At 46.6% G+C, this 15,224-nt stretch overlaps 1 protein-coding gene across 8 annotated transcripts in view; it reads right to left on the minus strand.

The window, feature by feature from the left end:
- Positions 1 to 608: 608 nt before the first annotated feature.
- LOC135509495 (A-kinase anchor protein 13-like) overlaps positions 609 to 15,224 on the minus strand; it is a 106,004-nt gene continuing 91,388 nt past the window's right edge. For 4 of the 8 annotated variants that reach the window (XM_064930215.1, XM_064930213.1, XM_064930214.1 and 1 more), the window contains 21 exons: positions 14,049 to 14,205; positions 12,053 to 12,120; positions 11,700 to 11,763; positions 11,178 to 11,331; positions 10,821 to 10,933; positions 9,976 to 10,122; positions 9,518 to 9,771; positions 9,259 to 9,384; positions 8,932 to 9,049; positions 8,504 to 8,755; positions 8,215 to 8,291; positions 7,498 to 7,679; positions 6,992 to 7,074; positions 6,680 to 6,880; positions 5,718 to 5,882; positions 5,540 to 5,610; positions 4,962 to 5,006; positions 4,690 to 4,740; positions 4,096 to 4,560; positions 3,489 to 3,825; positions 609 to 3,354 (listed from right to left, as the gene is read on the minus strand). In XM_064930215.1, coding sequence (XP_064786287.1) covers positions 3,296 to 3,354; positions 3,489 to 3,825; positions 4,096 to 4,560; positions 4,690 to 4,740; positions 4,962 to 5,006; positions 5,540 to 5,610; positions 5,718 to 5,882; positions 6,680 to 6,880; positions 6,992 to 7,074; positions 7,498 to 7,679; positions 8,215 to 8,291; positions 8,504 to 8,755; positions 8,932 to 9,049; positions 9,259 to 9,384; positions 9,518 to 9,771; positions 9,976 to 10,122; positions 10,821 to 10,933; positions 11,178 to 11,331; positions 11,700 to 11,763; positions 12,053 to 12,120; positions 14,049 to 14,205 — 3,189 coding nt within the window. In that variant the 3' untranslated portion in view covers positions 609 to 3,295. The remainder of the gene's footprint in view (positions 3,355 to 3,488; positions 3,826 to 4,095; positions 4,561 to 4,689; positions 4,741 to 4,961; positions 5,007 to 5,539; positions 5,611 to 5,717; positions 5,883 to 6,679; positions 6,881 to 6,991; positions 7,075 to 7,497; positions 7,680 to 8,214; positions 8,292 to 8,503; positions 8,756 to 8,931; positions 9,050 to 9,258; positions 9,385 to 9,517; positions 9,772 to 9,975; positions 10,123 to 10,820; positions 10,934 to 11,177; positions 11,332 to 11,699; positions 11,764 to 12,052; positions 12,121 to 14,048; positions 14,206 to 15,224) is intronic. The other 4 variants (XM_064930212.1, XM_064930209.1, XM_064930211.1 and 1 more) reach the window with 4 other exon arrangements.

Raw genomic sequence — 15,224 nt, forward strand, 5'->3', positions numbered from 1 at the left:
CACATTCTTCTGTCAACACTTGGGATAAGATGAAGATTGGATCTGATTACAAACCATTTTCTTATCTTCTTCCCCTCCTCTTACCTTAAAGTCCTGCGTTCCTCCTATGCGCAGTGCGGTATGGTGCAGGCCAGCTGGGCAGGGTCACTTGTCACGGACAAAGGCAGAGCTAGTCACATCCAGAAGTGGGCTCCGCCACATCCTCTCCCACAGAATCCCTGCTGAAGCCACTCTCAGCCCAAAGAGCTAGCAGTGAGCTGAATGAAGAAGCAAGCTTTAGTGAGAAAAAACAGCATATTTCTATCATGTCAATGGAATTGAACCCACCAGCTCAAAGACAGACAACGTCCCCTGCAAAGAAGAACGGCAGAGAGAGAGAGAGAGAAGAGAGAGAGTAACAACAGGTGGCTAAATCAAACATACCCTCCATGCAGTTGGCATCAGGCAAGTCAATTAAGGCATACATTCACCCAATAACTGTGAAACACGATCCTGTCCTGACTGACTGGCCATTATGTGTGGTCCAGAGGTACACCAAAGCCATTCTATTCTAGTACAAGCTATTAACACACGAAAACAAGGGGAGAAAATAGACACAGACACACATCTCAGTTGACAAACAATAATAGTTATTTATTAAGGGGAAAATGAATGTACATTTTATGCCTCCAAAACAGGGAGGACACTGATAAATAAAGCCTCATTATAAAAAGCTTAAATTGATCCAAAAATCCACAATCAATACTTTAAAAGTTGAATTTGTACATGACACATATTTACATAATTGTTGCTTTGCCCTTTTTTTATTTTATTTTTTTACATGGAATTCAGCAAGAAAATAGAAATTGTACCTTTTTAGTACAAACAACAGTTTACCTTAAAAGCACGGGTTTACAGTATCACTGTCAAACACACTCCAACCCCTCACAGATGCTGGTTAATAGTGCATTTCAATTTGAGCATAATATCTTTGCATTTGCCACAATGCGTCATGTACAACATTTCAGAGCTACTGTAGCACTGCTCAACTTCCACACCATAGACGGCCATGACAGTTCATGTTGACGGGATAATTAGCATATATTCCTGGAGGAATATAAAGTGGTAGGGTAGGACTGTACTGTAGGTGCGTTCACACCTGTCAAAAGTGGAATCTGTCTATTAATGCAAGCCAGTGTGTGAATGACCCATTCAATCAAAATGCCAAATGATCCCTTCCTATGCTTTCACTTTTCTAAAATCACTAAGCAAGGCCATAATACACCATGTTAACGTGGTGATTCACGTTTTATATACATGACCAGGGGGAATTGTTGTGGGATATCAAGATGACAAATGCCACAGAGTGAATAGTGGTGGGAGAAATTGACAAAGCTCTGTCTGATGGTCAAAAAAAAGGCAAGATTAGCCAAGGCAGAAAAAAATAAGCAGAACAGTTCTGAGTTAGTGATTAGCACCATATTTCAGTTTTACAGACAGTCAGGAGAGGGGATGGCCTTGCTGTGCTTTCGCTTTCAATTCTGCTCATCGGCAGAAAAGAGAAAGAACATACCTCTGCTGAAATATTAGGCTTTATGCAGCTCTATACGAATCAAAACCCGAAACTGGAGCGTGGATGGGGGGGAAAAAATCAATGAATAAAATCCAGGGACATTAATTATTCTGGACCATTTGAGAGGCACAAGAGAGTTTATGGCACCACAGTCCATCAATACAAGAGCAGACTGCAGGGAAAATAGGGAAATATGGGATTGTCCAGAGTAAAGGTTCGGTTTGGTTTTAATAAAAGAACAGCCTGTCCCGCAGGCTGATTTATCAGTGTAATTCCAATGGGATTAACAAAGGGAATGGTTGGTCAGGTCTAGATTAATATATTCCAATATCAGCATTCAAATATTACTAGGGGAAGATAATCCGAATTTCGGTCCATTCTTGTAAAATAGCTATTCCTTAGTTTCGACTCAGTCTGGGTCATTTGAATGATTGTCACTCAAAGTCAAGGAGAAAGTCTCTTCTCTTGTAACAGAGTGAATATAATCTAAAGTGCTCATCACCTTCAAACCGTGTGTGCCAGTATTGCATTGCAGTGATTGACAAATAAAATGGTTCACAAATTCAAGTGTGCAGTGGAGGAATACAACAAGTACCGCAAATGTTTCTTCTACCCATTCAGTCTGCTGGAACCGTAACAAACAGTTTTCATCATTACATTCAATTGCAAAGTGGACAATTATCTCCCTTACAGACTCTCTTTCTTCCTCATTTGTCTCTCTCGCTCTCGCTGAGACATCATCTTTCTCTCCTCTGCTATAAGCTATTCTTTCTCTTTGCTTGTCTTCCATTTCTCCCAGACTCATTCATCCTCCTCTCATAACTCTTGAGTCAGTCATGTTTCCTCTGCCCGGACCTTGAGTTGCTTTTCTTTAGAACTTTTAAAATGTTACTTTTCAGTCATTTAGCAGACACTCTTATCCAGAGCAACTTACAGGAGCAATTAGGGTTAAGTGCCTTGCTCAAGGGCAAAACAACAGATTTCTCACCTAAGCAGCTCAGGGATTCAAACCAGCAACCTTTCGATTACTGGCCCAATGCTCTTAACCACTAGGCTACCTGCCACCCATTTGAGTGATTACATTGCATAACTTTTGATGTAGAGTTGATGGGAGAAATTAGCCTCTAGTTCCTTACTGGCGGGAGTGAAGCATTATGGGGCCCAGTGTTAAGCAATACCTTAACAAGTATGACAAGAAACACCATTGTATAAACTCACTGAACTGTAGTTGTTAAATAGTGTGTATGCTCTCTTTTGTCATTTTGGCTATTAGGGTATACTTGAATTTGCAAAATGCAGAACATTCTATAACAGGTCCCACGGCACCCGCAGATCCTCCCTTCGGATAGAAAATGAATGTTAGCTACTGTATACTTCATGAATGATAAAACTTCCTCTAGCCATGGTATAACTCCTGAAACTGTCCAAATCATATCTGAACACTATCAAAGCCAAGGCAACCAGCCCATGCAAGCCAGTCCAATCCATGCCACATCAGGCTTGCAGAATCCTAATTCTGTTCATCCAAAAGTCACAACTCGACACTTCAGAATTGCTGGGAAGCGTCTGCATGTTTCCCTATAAAGGTCACAGGAAATGCTCTTATTGTACTTCCTGCCCATGGCCATCCCCTTCAGGTCAATGGGGTCCATATCTATCTTCCCACGCTAGTACAGAGTCTGGGCAGTCAGCTGATGCAGTCACTGAGTGTGGGGCATTGTGGGATAGTGGAGGACCAAGGAATCAGCAGAAGAAGATCTCACCATCGGCTTGAAGCTCTGTGACCCCAGTGTTCTGGGGATCTGTGGAGAAGAAAGATGGAGGTATAATTGAATTAAGACTACACTGTAACAACATCCCTCAGTGTCTAGCACAGGTAAGTAGACTTTTACCAGGGCTCTATTTTCCTTACAAAGACGTGTGCTGCTTGTTGTACCTGGCTGTGATTGCTGTCCCTTCCCCTTCTTCTTCTTCTTCTCCTTCTTGTCCTTGGTCATGGCCAGCTGCATCAGGCGGTTGGGGATTTGGTTCTGGCCCTCTGTGCTGCTCTGGGCCTTAGAGCTGGCGTTGGAGGAAGAGGACGAGAAGGGGTTCAGGTTCTTCCCTTTCCTCTTGGAGCCCATCCTGAGAAAGGGTTCTTTGGTGGCGGGGGAGGAGGACAGCTCTGCCTCCCTTCCACCAGGCTCTTTATCCAGAGAGGTGGAACTCTGGAACTTCATGGACTCCTCTGAGGTGGTGGAGGGCGTCCGCTGGGTCCTGTGTGCCTGCTCTGCCTACCGATCAAATCAAACACCACGCAACGAGAAAAAATAGTTAGCTTTAGGATTAGATGCTCAGGCTTGAGCCCAGGTGGAGGTTAGGGTAAGCAGTAAGTAAAGGGTTATTCTAAGGGCATCACTAAATAATGTATGTGTAGTCATTTGTGGTAAAAACGCTGTCACATAATAGCAGTTACGTCCTTTCTGGAGCGCAGTAGTATGAAGTGGCAGACGGAGAGCAATGAGCAGCACGGTGGGATTGCAGAACCAACTGTTCTAGCTCACCTCAGCCTTTTTCATCTGCTCCACCATCTCAGCCTCCCGCCGCAGAGTCTCCCTGTCTCTGTCCAGCTTCCTCTGGGCATCCCTCAGCCTCTCCAGATCCTTCTGATACTCCTCCTTCCTCTTCTGCAGCTCCTGCCTCTCCTCCTCCAGCTGCCCGCGCCTCCTCAACGTCTCCTCGTCCTGCTCTTTCACCTGCGCCTCCCTGTCGCTCAGCCCCGACTCCCTCACCTCCCACTCCCTCTCCCTCCTCCTCCTCTCGTCGGCGTGGGCCGCCTGCTGGCGCTGCAGGTTGGCCACCTCCTGCCTCTGCTTCTCCAGGCTGCGCTGCTTCTCCTGCTCGATCAGGGAGTTGGGCCGCGAGGAGGAGGAGGACAGGGAGGAGGTGGAGGAGTGGCGGGAGGCTGGTCGCTCAGCCAGTGCATGACGCTGGTCCTCGATGAAGGTGTCCTGCTGAACCACCACTGCCTGCAGAGCACACACGGATGTAAACAGTTTTATCCCCTATACTAATGGATCGCGTGTGTGTCTTGTGTGCCTGGTTAGCAGCTCTTTGTGGTCTAACCAGAGAGGAGATGTGAGGAAGAGTGTCCGTACCTGCAGCGTGTTGAGGAGATCATGGAGATATGTGACACTGTGGAGGACCTGCTATTAGTCAGGAAGAGAGATGATAAAACACTTCACTTCTGCATATGGTTACACAGTAGGTACACATACAATAAAATACTTCCTATGAAATAACCTACTGCATAGCGCTGTCCAGCAGAGACTAGAGAGGCGTGGGAGCAAGTAGTAATGCCTCTCTCACACAGCCAGTCAGGGATGTACAGTATGCTGGTAGTGTAACATAGCGTGGGAGTCAGACCTACCTCACTGTTCCTCTTGAGCAGCAGCAATAGGTTGTTATTGCCCCCCTGTGGATGAAGACAAGCACAGCTGCAGTTAGTTACTGAGATATTAAGGAGCTACTGAGGCGAGGGGCCATGTTAATCACCCCCTCAGAGGAAGAGCTTGATCCCACCTGCCTGCCGGAGAGGCCTGGGCCTGAGCAAAGGAGATTACAGGCGTTCAAAGCACAGGACTGCTCCCACACAGCCCGGCCCAGGGGCATCACCTAGCCTAATGGAGCCTTAACGATATGGACTTCCTCAGCTTAGCTCAGACCTCAGTCCAGGGCCCAGGGCCGGGCTAATGTCTGTCTGTTAATGTCAGTGGTGGTGATGGGCAGAAGCAGGCCTATTGAGACACAGCTCAGTTTAAATCCCTCCTGATGGCATGGGTTAGGAGAGTTCAAAAGAATGTAAAGTTCATGCACAAAGTGCACTGTGTGTGCGTGGTGTGTGTGTGTGGTGCTTGTGCATTGTGGTGGGTGTGTGTTGTGCGTGCATCCTTTACTGTGGCTCACTCACACACACACACACACATGTCTGAGCTTAGTTGTAATTACCTTCTTCAACACACTGTCTGACTCAGTCCTCCGAAGGTCTAATGAGTCCTCCCCCTCTTCTTTCTCTCCGTCTGGAATGAAAAAGAGGACACCTTTAGCCCACAGCTACTGTTAACCACAGTCAGCTGCAGTACGACAGCCAGTCAGGGTACATCGGAAGAGAGGGAGGTGTTCTTACTCTTAGAGATGTTCATCTGGTGGCTGTCGAAGCCTCCGAAGGTCTCAGCGCGACGAGGCAGACAAACCGGCCCCACACTACCCCCCGATGCATCCTGGGTACTGGACACCTGCTGCCCCACGGCCCCGCCCAGACTGCCATTCACCAGCACATGGAGAGTCTCCACTGAAACGAAACAAACACACCACACCCGTGAAGATAGGTCCTGCGCTCTGGTGTAGAGGGCTACAGAGATCATTGAGGCGTGGTTTGCATTTTTCATGCTGAGGGCGGGAGAGGGCAGGGGTCAGACAACTGCAGGATTAATCCCGCGCAGACCTCTACTCTGGTGCTGTATTCTTGCAGTGCCATGACATAAAATCATTCACAGTTGTGTGCTGTTTATCATTGCTATTTGCCTGGTTACATGTACGCACACGCACACACATCGTACTGTACGATTTCAGTAAAGACTACTACACACACTACTCTATCAGCTGAAGCAACCCGGTCAGACCTACATAAACTGGCTTACTTAGGGAGGAGAAAAGGAGGAAAATATCAATATCTGGCCCATTACTCAACCTGCAGCATTAAAGCAATCCATTTGTTTTCTTTCTACACAGCTGAATCAGATTACACTTATGCATTGATTCCATCCCTGTCTGCAGAGGAAAAACAAGGATATAAATAACTATGACAAGTAACCATATATCACTCTGACTGAGGTCAAAAACGTGTTTTCAGCAGTATTCTGTAACCTCTCTGCCCTGGTCTTTCAGCTGCTACTGGTATTATATTATATAAAGGGGATTTTCAGGTAATTCCCTGATTACTTCTGATTGGTTCTGTGTGTCTTCAGGGGAAAATCACTGGTTGGGCCATGTGACCAAGTAATTCAATAGGTCACCAGTGATTGGATAAAGGGTCACCTGTGTTGTGTGTGTGGTCTCTGGGCAGCCGACCGTCCACTCTTGACTCACCTTCCCTCAGGGCATCCTTCATGATGGGCTCTCCCTTGGTGACGTAGTCTGGGGTGGCTCTGAACAGCATCTTGGTCCTGATGGACTGGGCTGGGCTGGTCTCCTCCGCCGGGCTGCTGCCTCCCTCACACATGTCCCTGAACACCTTAACCTTCTCCTCCAACAGACACACGATCTGCTCGTCCTTCTTCCTCAGCAGCTCTGAGAGGAACAGACAGAGAGAGACCCACTGTGGTTATTACCCGTCTATCACGCCACTGACCACCGCTTTGGGACAAATGGTTAGCAGAACAAAAGAGAACAGGTTTTTACCTCTCATCTCCCGCGCTTTGGTCTCCAGCAGTCTCTTGTCTTCCTCCGTCTCACTGGGGATTCCCTCATCGTCATCCTTCTCTCTGTTCACATACACAACCAGTTATCAATCAAACCATTTACACTGCATGGGAAGAAAACTATGTAAAAAAACAATTTGTTTGTAAACTAACACTCAGATCTTTACTTCTTTCCCTACTGGCACTGACTTTGCTTATAGCTTCTTTATTGAGGAGAAATGTACTTACAATGACTGTGATGTGTGGTTGTCCCACCTCGCTATCGTAAGATGAATGCACTAACTGTAATTCACTCTGGATAAGAGCATCTGCTAAATGACTAAAATGTCAACGTAAATGTAGTGTCAAGCTAATATGCTCTATACTGTATCTGTGGATATACATTGTGTGTGACATATTCAAGAATAATAGAATTGCTGTGGTCTGAGGGGCTTCTCCCATTCAAGTATTTCTATATCCATGTGTGTTCCTGTCTAACTGACTCACATGGAGTGCATGGCGTCCTGTATGAGCTGCATCCAGGTGTTGCGTTCCTCCTTGGTGCTGGCCAGCACCTCCACCATCTCTGGCTTCTCTATGCCTGCCGTGATGAGGAACAGACCCCTCTCCTCGTTAGCCACCTCCCGCACAATCAGCTTCTGCAGGGAGATCACCGTCGACCGCTGGTCCTGAGGGATGGGTGGAGGGGAAAGACAGAGGGAGGAATGGAGGGAGAGGCGGGAAGAGAGAGAGGGAAGGAGAGGGAGGAAGGAGAGGGAGGAAGGAGGTGAAAGGATGTTTAGACCAGAGTTCTATTGAAGGATGTATAGACCAGTGGGAGGTTTCTATGGAAGCTACTTTGGTGAAATGCAATGTTTAGCCCAAGGAAAAGGGAACTGAATGAAAACTCCAATCTCCACTGAACAATTTAAAAAACTGCAGGATAGCAAAATTCTGCCAAGAGTGTAACCATGCCAATGTCATTAAAATGTGCATCTACCATACAATAGCCTCGTGTGCCAGTCTTACACAATATAGCTGGAAAAACATAGATACACCTGTATTGTAACAGCAGAGCAAGCTAATCTTGCAGTAAACTACTACTTGTATTGTAAAAAAAAATGTGTTTTTTTTAAATGAACTCTTAGAGGTAGGAATACTACAGCGTGTGGCACCATAGGGAACAATGTGCATAACACATAATGAATAACAAACGTAACATACCAGTGAGGCAAAGACATATTTCTGGTCTTTCTCCTGGAGGAACACAAACACGTCAGACAGCAGCATGGCCTGGACATCTGTGGAAAATAACAGAGTCGGGATCAGTGGAGGAGAGAAGGGGGGGGGGGGGTAGAGCGATAAAAGAGAGGGAGAGAAGGGCAAGAAAAATACAGAAAGAGAGGAGAGGATGAGAAAGGGAAGAGATGGAGAAAGAGAAACAGATTGAGAGGATAGACAGGAGAGAGCAAGAAAGAGAGGGAGACCGTGATAAATGAGGCTGGTGCCGTACCCTTTAGCCTGCCTGCAGAGTTCTTGAGCTGCAGTGGTCCGTCATGCAGCAGCCGCCTGCCTCGCACCAGGTCCTCCCGTGCAAACATCTGGCCGCTCTTCATCCTCTGAATGGACTTGCTGTCCGTACGACTGTACACCTCTTTTAACCGTTTCTTCTTGTCGTGTTCGTTCACCTTGCTGTCCACCGCATTCAGAATCTCCTTCACCAGCCTCAGAGCCTGGGTTATATCGTCATGGTCCTCCTCGTTCTCTGCACATGTCAAAGATCAGCATCTCACTTCAATACATATTGTACAGAGGTCAAGACTTCCCAACAATCTCGCGGTTCTTTCTGCTACCAAGTGGCATTCAAAGCATAAAGAATAACACTATATAACAATACTCAGTAGAGGTGCAATTATAAGTCTCACAGGAGGTGTCTCTCACCTTTTGTGTGCTGCAGTATCCTCTGTAGTAACACAGGGTACTTGGTTATTCGCTGTGTCACTAATAAGATGCACTCTGGGATGCCTAGTCTTCGGACGATTGTGCTGCTCATCTTTTTCTGATAAACAAATAAAATAGAGATACTCATATAGTGCTTCATACAATGTCTTAATGATGACTTTAGCAGATGTCAATGTGTGTTTAAATGCAAAAAAAATAAAAAATCACAACAGAGTGTTGGCACCCCCTGGTGGAGAAAATGATTATTTACCATACATTATAATGGTGAGACTAGGATGGATAACAAACATCATGCTGACACCATACCTTGATAAAGGCTTGGAAGCGTTTGTCTTTGGTGTGAAGCTCCTTATAGAAGTTGACCGCCTCGTTGTGGCGGCTGCAGAATTTCCCATAGACTTTCTTCATGCGGTCGGCATTGGGACCCGAGAACTGAACACCACACAAGAAAATCCCGTGAGATTAATATCAACAAACCGATTAGCCTAATAATCAACATTTCCACAACATTTCCACAACGTCATCTAAACTCCCGAGTCCCCCCCACCCCACCCCCCATGCTGACCTGTGAGACGAGCACGTCTCCTATCTTGCGGATGAGGAAGCTACCGTCGTCCCGGCCCTCGATGGACGATTTCCGCTTGAGTTCCAGGAGGTGTGCGAAGAAGTGTGTGTGTAGTTCCAGGAGCTCGTCCAGCATGGGGAACACTCGCTCCACCACCTGGGTATCCAGTTGCACCTCCTTCTGCAGGCCCTTACTGTACACCTCAGACATGATCCTCAGCGTCCGCACGTGGTGCATCTCTGTCTGGACCAGCTCTGGAGGGGATATATGGTTGGATATGAGGGGTTATAGAGTGAATTCCCAATGAACAGCACCCTACAATTTCGTTTGTACTGAGTAACCGATATCCTAACCCGCCACGCTGATGATATGATAACATCTCAAATAAATTGCGTGAACGAAAGCAAAGTGTATCCCGGTGAGATGGCATGAGTGGCAGCGCGACAGTGTCCTCCTACCGTAGATGACGTCCTGTCTCTTGACCACCTCCTTCTTGAGCCCCTTCACATACTTCTTGTCCACAGTGAAGGTCCAGGAGTCCGCCTCCAGATCCTTGGACTCCGCCTCAAACTCCCCCATCAGCTGGCTGTCCATCATTTCAGTCCCTACGGCAACAGACAGGAGCACATGAGGGCTTGCTGTACGGTGTTCACCGTGAGCAGACGAGCATGCTCCTACACATACACGGTTCATTATTGAGCGAGGATCAATACAATGCATTAAAACATTGAAATAAAACAGCTGAAAACATCGGAGGCAATCTGAACATGTTGAATGTGTTTCACATTTGCTCACTCATTTGAAGCGAGCCCTTCAATGATGGGGGAACATGATTAGACAATACAGGCAATGATGGGGGAACATGATTAGACAATACAGGCAATGGTGGGGGAACATGATTAGACAATACAGGCAATGATGGGGGAACATGATTAAACAATACAGGCTCTGTGACTTGGGGAACATGATTAAACAATACAGGCTCTGTGACTTGGGGAACATGATTAAACAATACAGGCTCTGTGACTTGGGGAACATGATTAGACAATACAGGCTCTGTGACTTGGGGAACATGATTAAACAATACAGGCTCTGTGACTTGGGGAACATGATTAGACAATACAGGCTCTGTGACTTGGGGAACATGATTAGACAATACAGGCTCTGTGACTTGGGGAACATGATTAGACAATACAGGCTCTGTGACTTGGGGAACATGATTAGACAATACAGGCTCTGTGACTTGGGGAACATGATTAGACAATACAGGCTCTGTGACATGGGGTCTCTCAGGGTAACTGACCTTCATCGGTGAGAGACTCAGTGGACTCGTTGACCTTGGAGATCTTGTGTAGTGAGTCTGTGGACTGGGACAGGTACTTCAGGCCCTTCAGAGGCATCTCGTCCATCAATGGCCTGCACAGACAGACAGACGGGGTGAGAGAGAAACAGAGTTAGTGAAGGAGGGGCTATGAGAGTGAAAACACAAGTCCCTTACACACTTCGGCTGCACAATTGCGGTACAATGCATTAGACACAACACTTGTGATAGAACAGGTCCGGTAGTGTTAATGAGCGCGTCGGCATCAGAATGTACAAGCCGAGTATGTGAAGGGGGCGATGGTGGGCTGGTTGCTGGTTGAGTGGTGTTGTGTCTCACCCTGCGATGTTGCTGATGGAGATGCTCTTGGACAGGTTGCTGGAGAGGATGCTGGTATTCCTGCGAGGCACCACCGGCGCCATCATGACCATGGCCTGGTCGTCAGGGGGCAAGATGGCAGACCACGGACGCTCCCGAGACGCCGCCGACGTGGCTGAACACAAACACAGAAATTAGTATATAGTATATTTCGTAGAGGTGTGGGTGCACATAAATGCACAGGCAGCCTACTGGCACAAGGACACAAACGTACTGTACTTACAAATATACATGCAGTAGTTGAGAATACATACATGCAGTACTTGAGAATCAGTGGAGGCTGCTGAAGGGAGGACGGCTCGTAATGGACTGAATGGAATGGTATCAAACACATGAAAACCACACGTTTGATACCGTTCCATTAACCGCATTCCAGCCATTATGTGAGCCGTCCTCCCTCAGCAGTCAGATCACAGACATAGACGACACAGGTTTGATCAGAAAGACAGACATGGAATTAGTGGACAGAGAAGTATGTATTACATTTACTTCTCAACATGACTCCGGACACGGACGCAGAATCTACCACGGTCTGTTGCTTCTGCTGCTGAAAAACACAACGGAAATGCAGTATCACGTATTACGCTAAATCAGTGCCAATAACAAGCCTGTTACCCATTCATTCACACGTTAGACAGAGACTGATCAAATCAAATCGTATTGGTCACATGCGCATGTTTAGCAGATGTTATTGGGGGTGTGGCGAAATGCTTGTGTTTCTAGCTCCAACAGGGCAGGCACATTCTGTTCCTGTGTGTGTGTGTGTGTGTGTGAGTGAAGACGCATTGTAGATGTGAGTTGACATGCATTACAGACAGAGCAGAGCCAAACGTTACCTTCATTTTGACCTGGACACACACAGGAAGACTGTCTCTGCAGCTCTTATGGACCTGTGCATTGCAGTCTGGAACGATCAGAAGAAAAACAACATTAGGACATAGAGTTGGTCAAACAATCGGTCAAACACTGCAGAAAAAGCCTCCACTCATCTCACGGGACAGAATACTGTGATTCTAATGTAAGTAGAAGAAAATACAACCTTATACCTGCATCGCGTGACTCATACCAAGTCAACACAGCTTCGTTTCACCTGCATCGCGTGACTCATACCGAGTTAACACAGCTTCGTTCACCTGCATCACGTGTCTCATACCAAATCAACACTGCTTCTTTGAACCAGCCTAAACTATAGAAACAGGAAACTCTAATCTGAAAACGCTGAGAAAATGCAGGCGCCATCAAAAAAACAGCTCATCTAACCACATAAAAGCAACACAATGACTAACAGAAGAATCCGGGATTAATGTGGAGTATGAAAAGGCCATTGAGTTCAAAGAGTTCCTCTGCACCTCCAGCCCATCCAACAAACACAACAACAACACTTCAGGGAGGGAACAGAAGGGAAGGAAGACAACAATGAACAGGCTGTTGTGCTCTCCCAGATGGACGTACTAAACAGTGAGAGGGGATTGTGTTGTGCAACAGGGTGTGTGCCCTTCAATTTTTCCGTGGCTAGCTTGTGGGAGTTGTTTTGATTGTGTGTCAAACACAGATCCTGACAGACTGAATCTCTCAAAGTTAAGCTGAGAGAACAGAGAGAGGAGGCAGGTGTCCATTAGAATAAACTCTATTTGTTTACATTTCAGACGAAACTCTCCACAAAGCCCTTTTTGACTTTCTAGCTAGGAGATATAGAGGAGAGGATCTGTCACTGACCAAGGTACCTCTGAATAACTAGGTCAATTGTCAAAACTAAGGGCTTGTTTCAAATCTAGGTCCGTGCTCGTCAAACCCTATGTGGGCCGCAATGCTGTGAAACACTGCATGTCTAAACTAAATCACTTCTGAGAAATGGGCCACGAAAACCTAACTTAGGGTTTACAGTACAGGATCCTCCGCTAGTGTGTGTGAGACAGACAGACAGACAGACAGACAGACAGACAGACAGACAGACAGACAGACAGACAGACAGGATGTTCGTCACCACACAGCAAAGTGCAGAGAGACAGAACCGAGCTGTAAGAGCAGAGCTGACTTCTCCCAGCTGTGTCAGGGTGATCTTCACAGGGTGATGCAACCCAGTGAAAGACTGAGGGGACTAGCTGGGCCGGGGGCCACATCCGTCCCCTGTCCCTGGTTCCATCTAACCACCCACCCCCTCTTCACTGGGACAGACCCACCCAGTCCATCACACTTCAGACAGACTGACAACAAACAAAAGAGTTTGAGAACTAGGCTTGGGAACTAGGCTCTGCTGTTCTAATGCAAGCTGCTGTCCATACAAAGATGGTGGGAGGAATGTACATACTGCCATGACAGAGAGGTTCTATACGTCCACTTCTATTGGCCCCAAAATAAACAACATCCTCTTAAGTTCTCCTCAGACAGACCCTCGGAATGTAGGATTTCCTGTGTTTTGCTTAGTATGGACTTTCTCAACTAGACAAGCTGACTCGGCCGTTTCAGGGAACTGAATATAGTAAGCAGTCCCCATTTTATCACATGGCTTGGAGCCAAAGTAGGACGTTCCATCACCAGACATTACACAATGACTGCAAACACAGCTTGGGCCCCTGAAAACCTACAGGTAGAAAACCAAGGTAATTGTCCAGAGCAGCACCAATCATAGGCCTATATAACCACCATGTAAAGAAATAGGGGTTTTGAAGGGTTAATAGAACTAGAGCAGTGTCTCCGGAACAAAATGAATACGTTGTGTACTGTGGAGTCTGGTCTCTCACAACACCTGACGTGGGCTGGTTGAGGAGGAGGAGGAAGAAGAAGAGGAGGAGGAGGAGGAAGTGGTTGACAGAAGAGGAGGGGGTGTCTTACTGGTACAGAGGAAGGCTTCTTTTGTGTTGATGGGTTTGTTGCACTGGTGGCAGGTTGTGGAGGGGGCTGGGTTCACAGAGCTGAAGAGATGGCCGTTCAGGGTCTTCTTCTCCTTGCAGTCTTTCTCCTTACCCTGACTCTTATCTTTGTCCTTCTCCTGTAAGAGATACAAAGACAAAACGCCATCAATTATCTGAGTCAAAGCACAGTGATGCTTTCAGTAGTTAAGCAATCAAGGTCTTACAAATAGATCTCACGCTTGGATAATAGTTAGCCAAAGACGTGATGCATGAGTCACTTGCACAAAGATTTACTGAGGAAATATGCTGACATCATTGACCACTAGTCAAAACGGCATGTGTTTTGGCAGTCTCAAAAACCCATTCCTAATATTTCCGTATTTTCTATCTAGAAGTCTCATTCACAAACAGAAACTTAATTCCGACAAACGGTTACAGTATATCAGCGTAACCACATACAATACACCGGGCTGACAGAAAACACACTATCGGGTGTATTGTACTGATAGACACTAATTCATGACGGGTACAGGTAACGACCAATGTCCTATGATTCTGACTCAACCTAAATAAGATTCTAAAATCAATTCTCCTGAAAGAGGGAAGAATGTGAGAAGAGAGTGTATCATGATGTGTTCCTGTCTGAGCCGTGAGCCAGGCACTAGTCAACTCTCAACAACGAGGCTGGAGACACGTCTTCCCCTTCTCATCAAGACACAAGTCACAGGCTGCCAACGAAAACCCTACACCGTTCGACGTCATAGAAATAAACTAGTAGATATGATAAACAAATACAGTAAAAATAGACATTGGGAAAGTGCGAGGCACACCTTCGACATGCAGTAGTTAGTGACTAAGTACATTATGGTGACTAACAACTCCCGGTTTCTTCCCAGAAGTCCCAAATGACCAATATCCCCTACCTCATCCTGTCCTGCCTCAGCCCTCAGCTTTAGGGAGCGACCGTGTGCCAGGAGACGTCTACACAACATTACAGTAACAGTCTGTCTGTTCGCTGGTCTGGAACAAAAGGCGCTACAGCCTCTACAGACAGAACACTGGCGTTCCCATGACGCCAGCCATCAGCCCACCAGGAGGAAGTGAGATACCATGTGTAGGATGAGGGGGGTGGTGGAGGGAGGATCTGTGCTGGGCC

Source organism: Oncorhynchus masou, chromosome 22 (assembly GCF_036934945.1).
Source record: "Oncorhynchus masou masou isolate Uvic2021 chromosome 22, UVic_Omas_1.1, whole genome shotgun sequence".
NCBI lineage: Eukaryota > Metazoa > Chordata > Actinopteri > Salmoniformes > Salmonidae > Oncorhynchus > Oncorhynchus masou.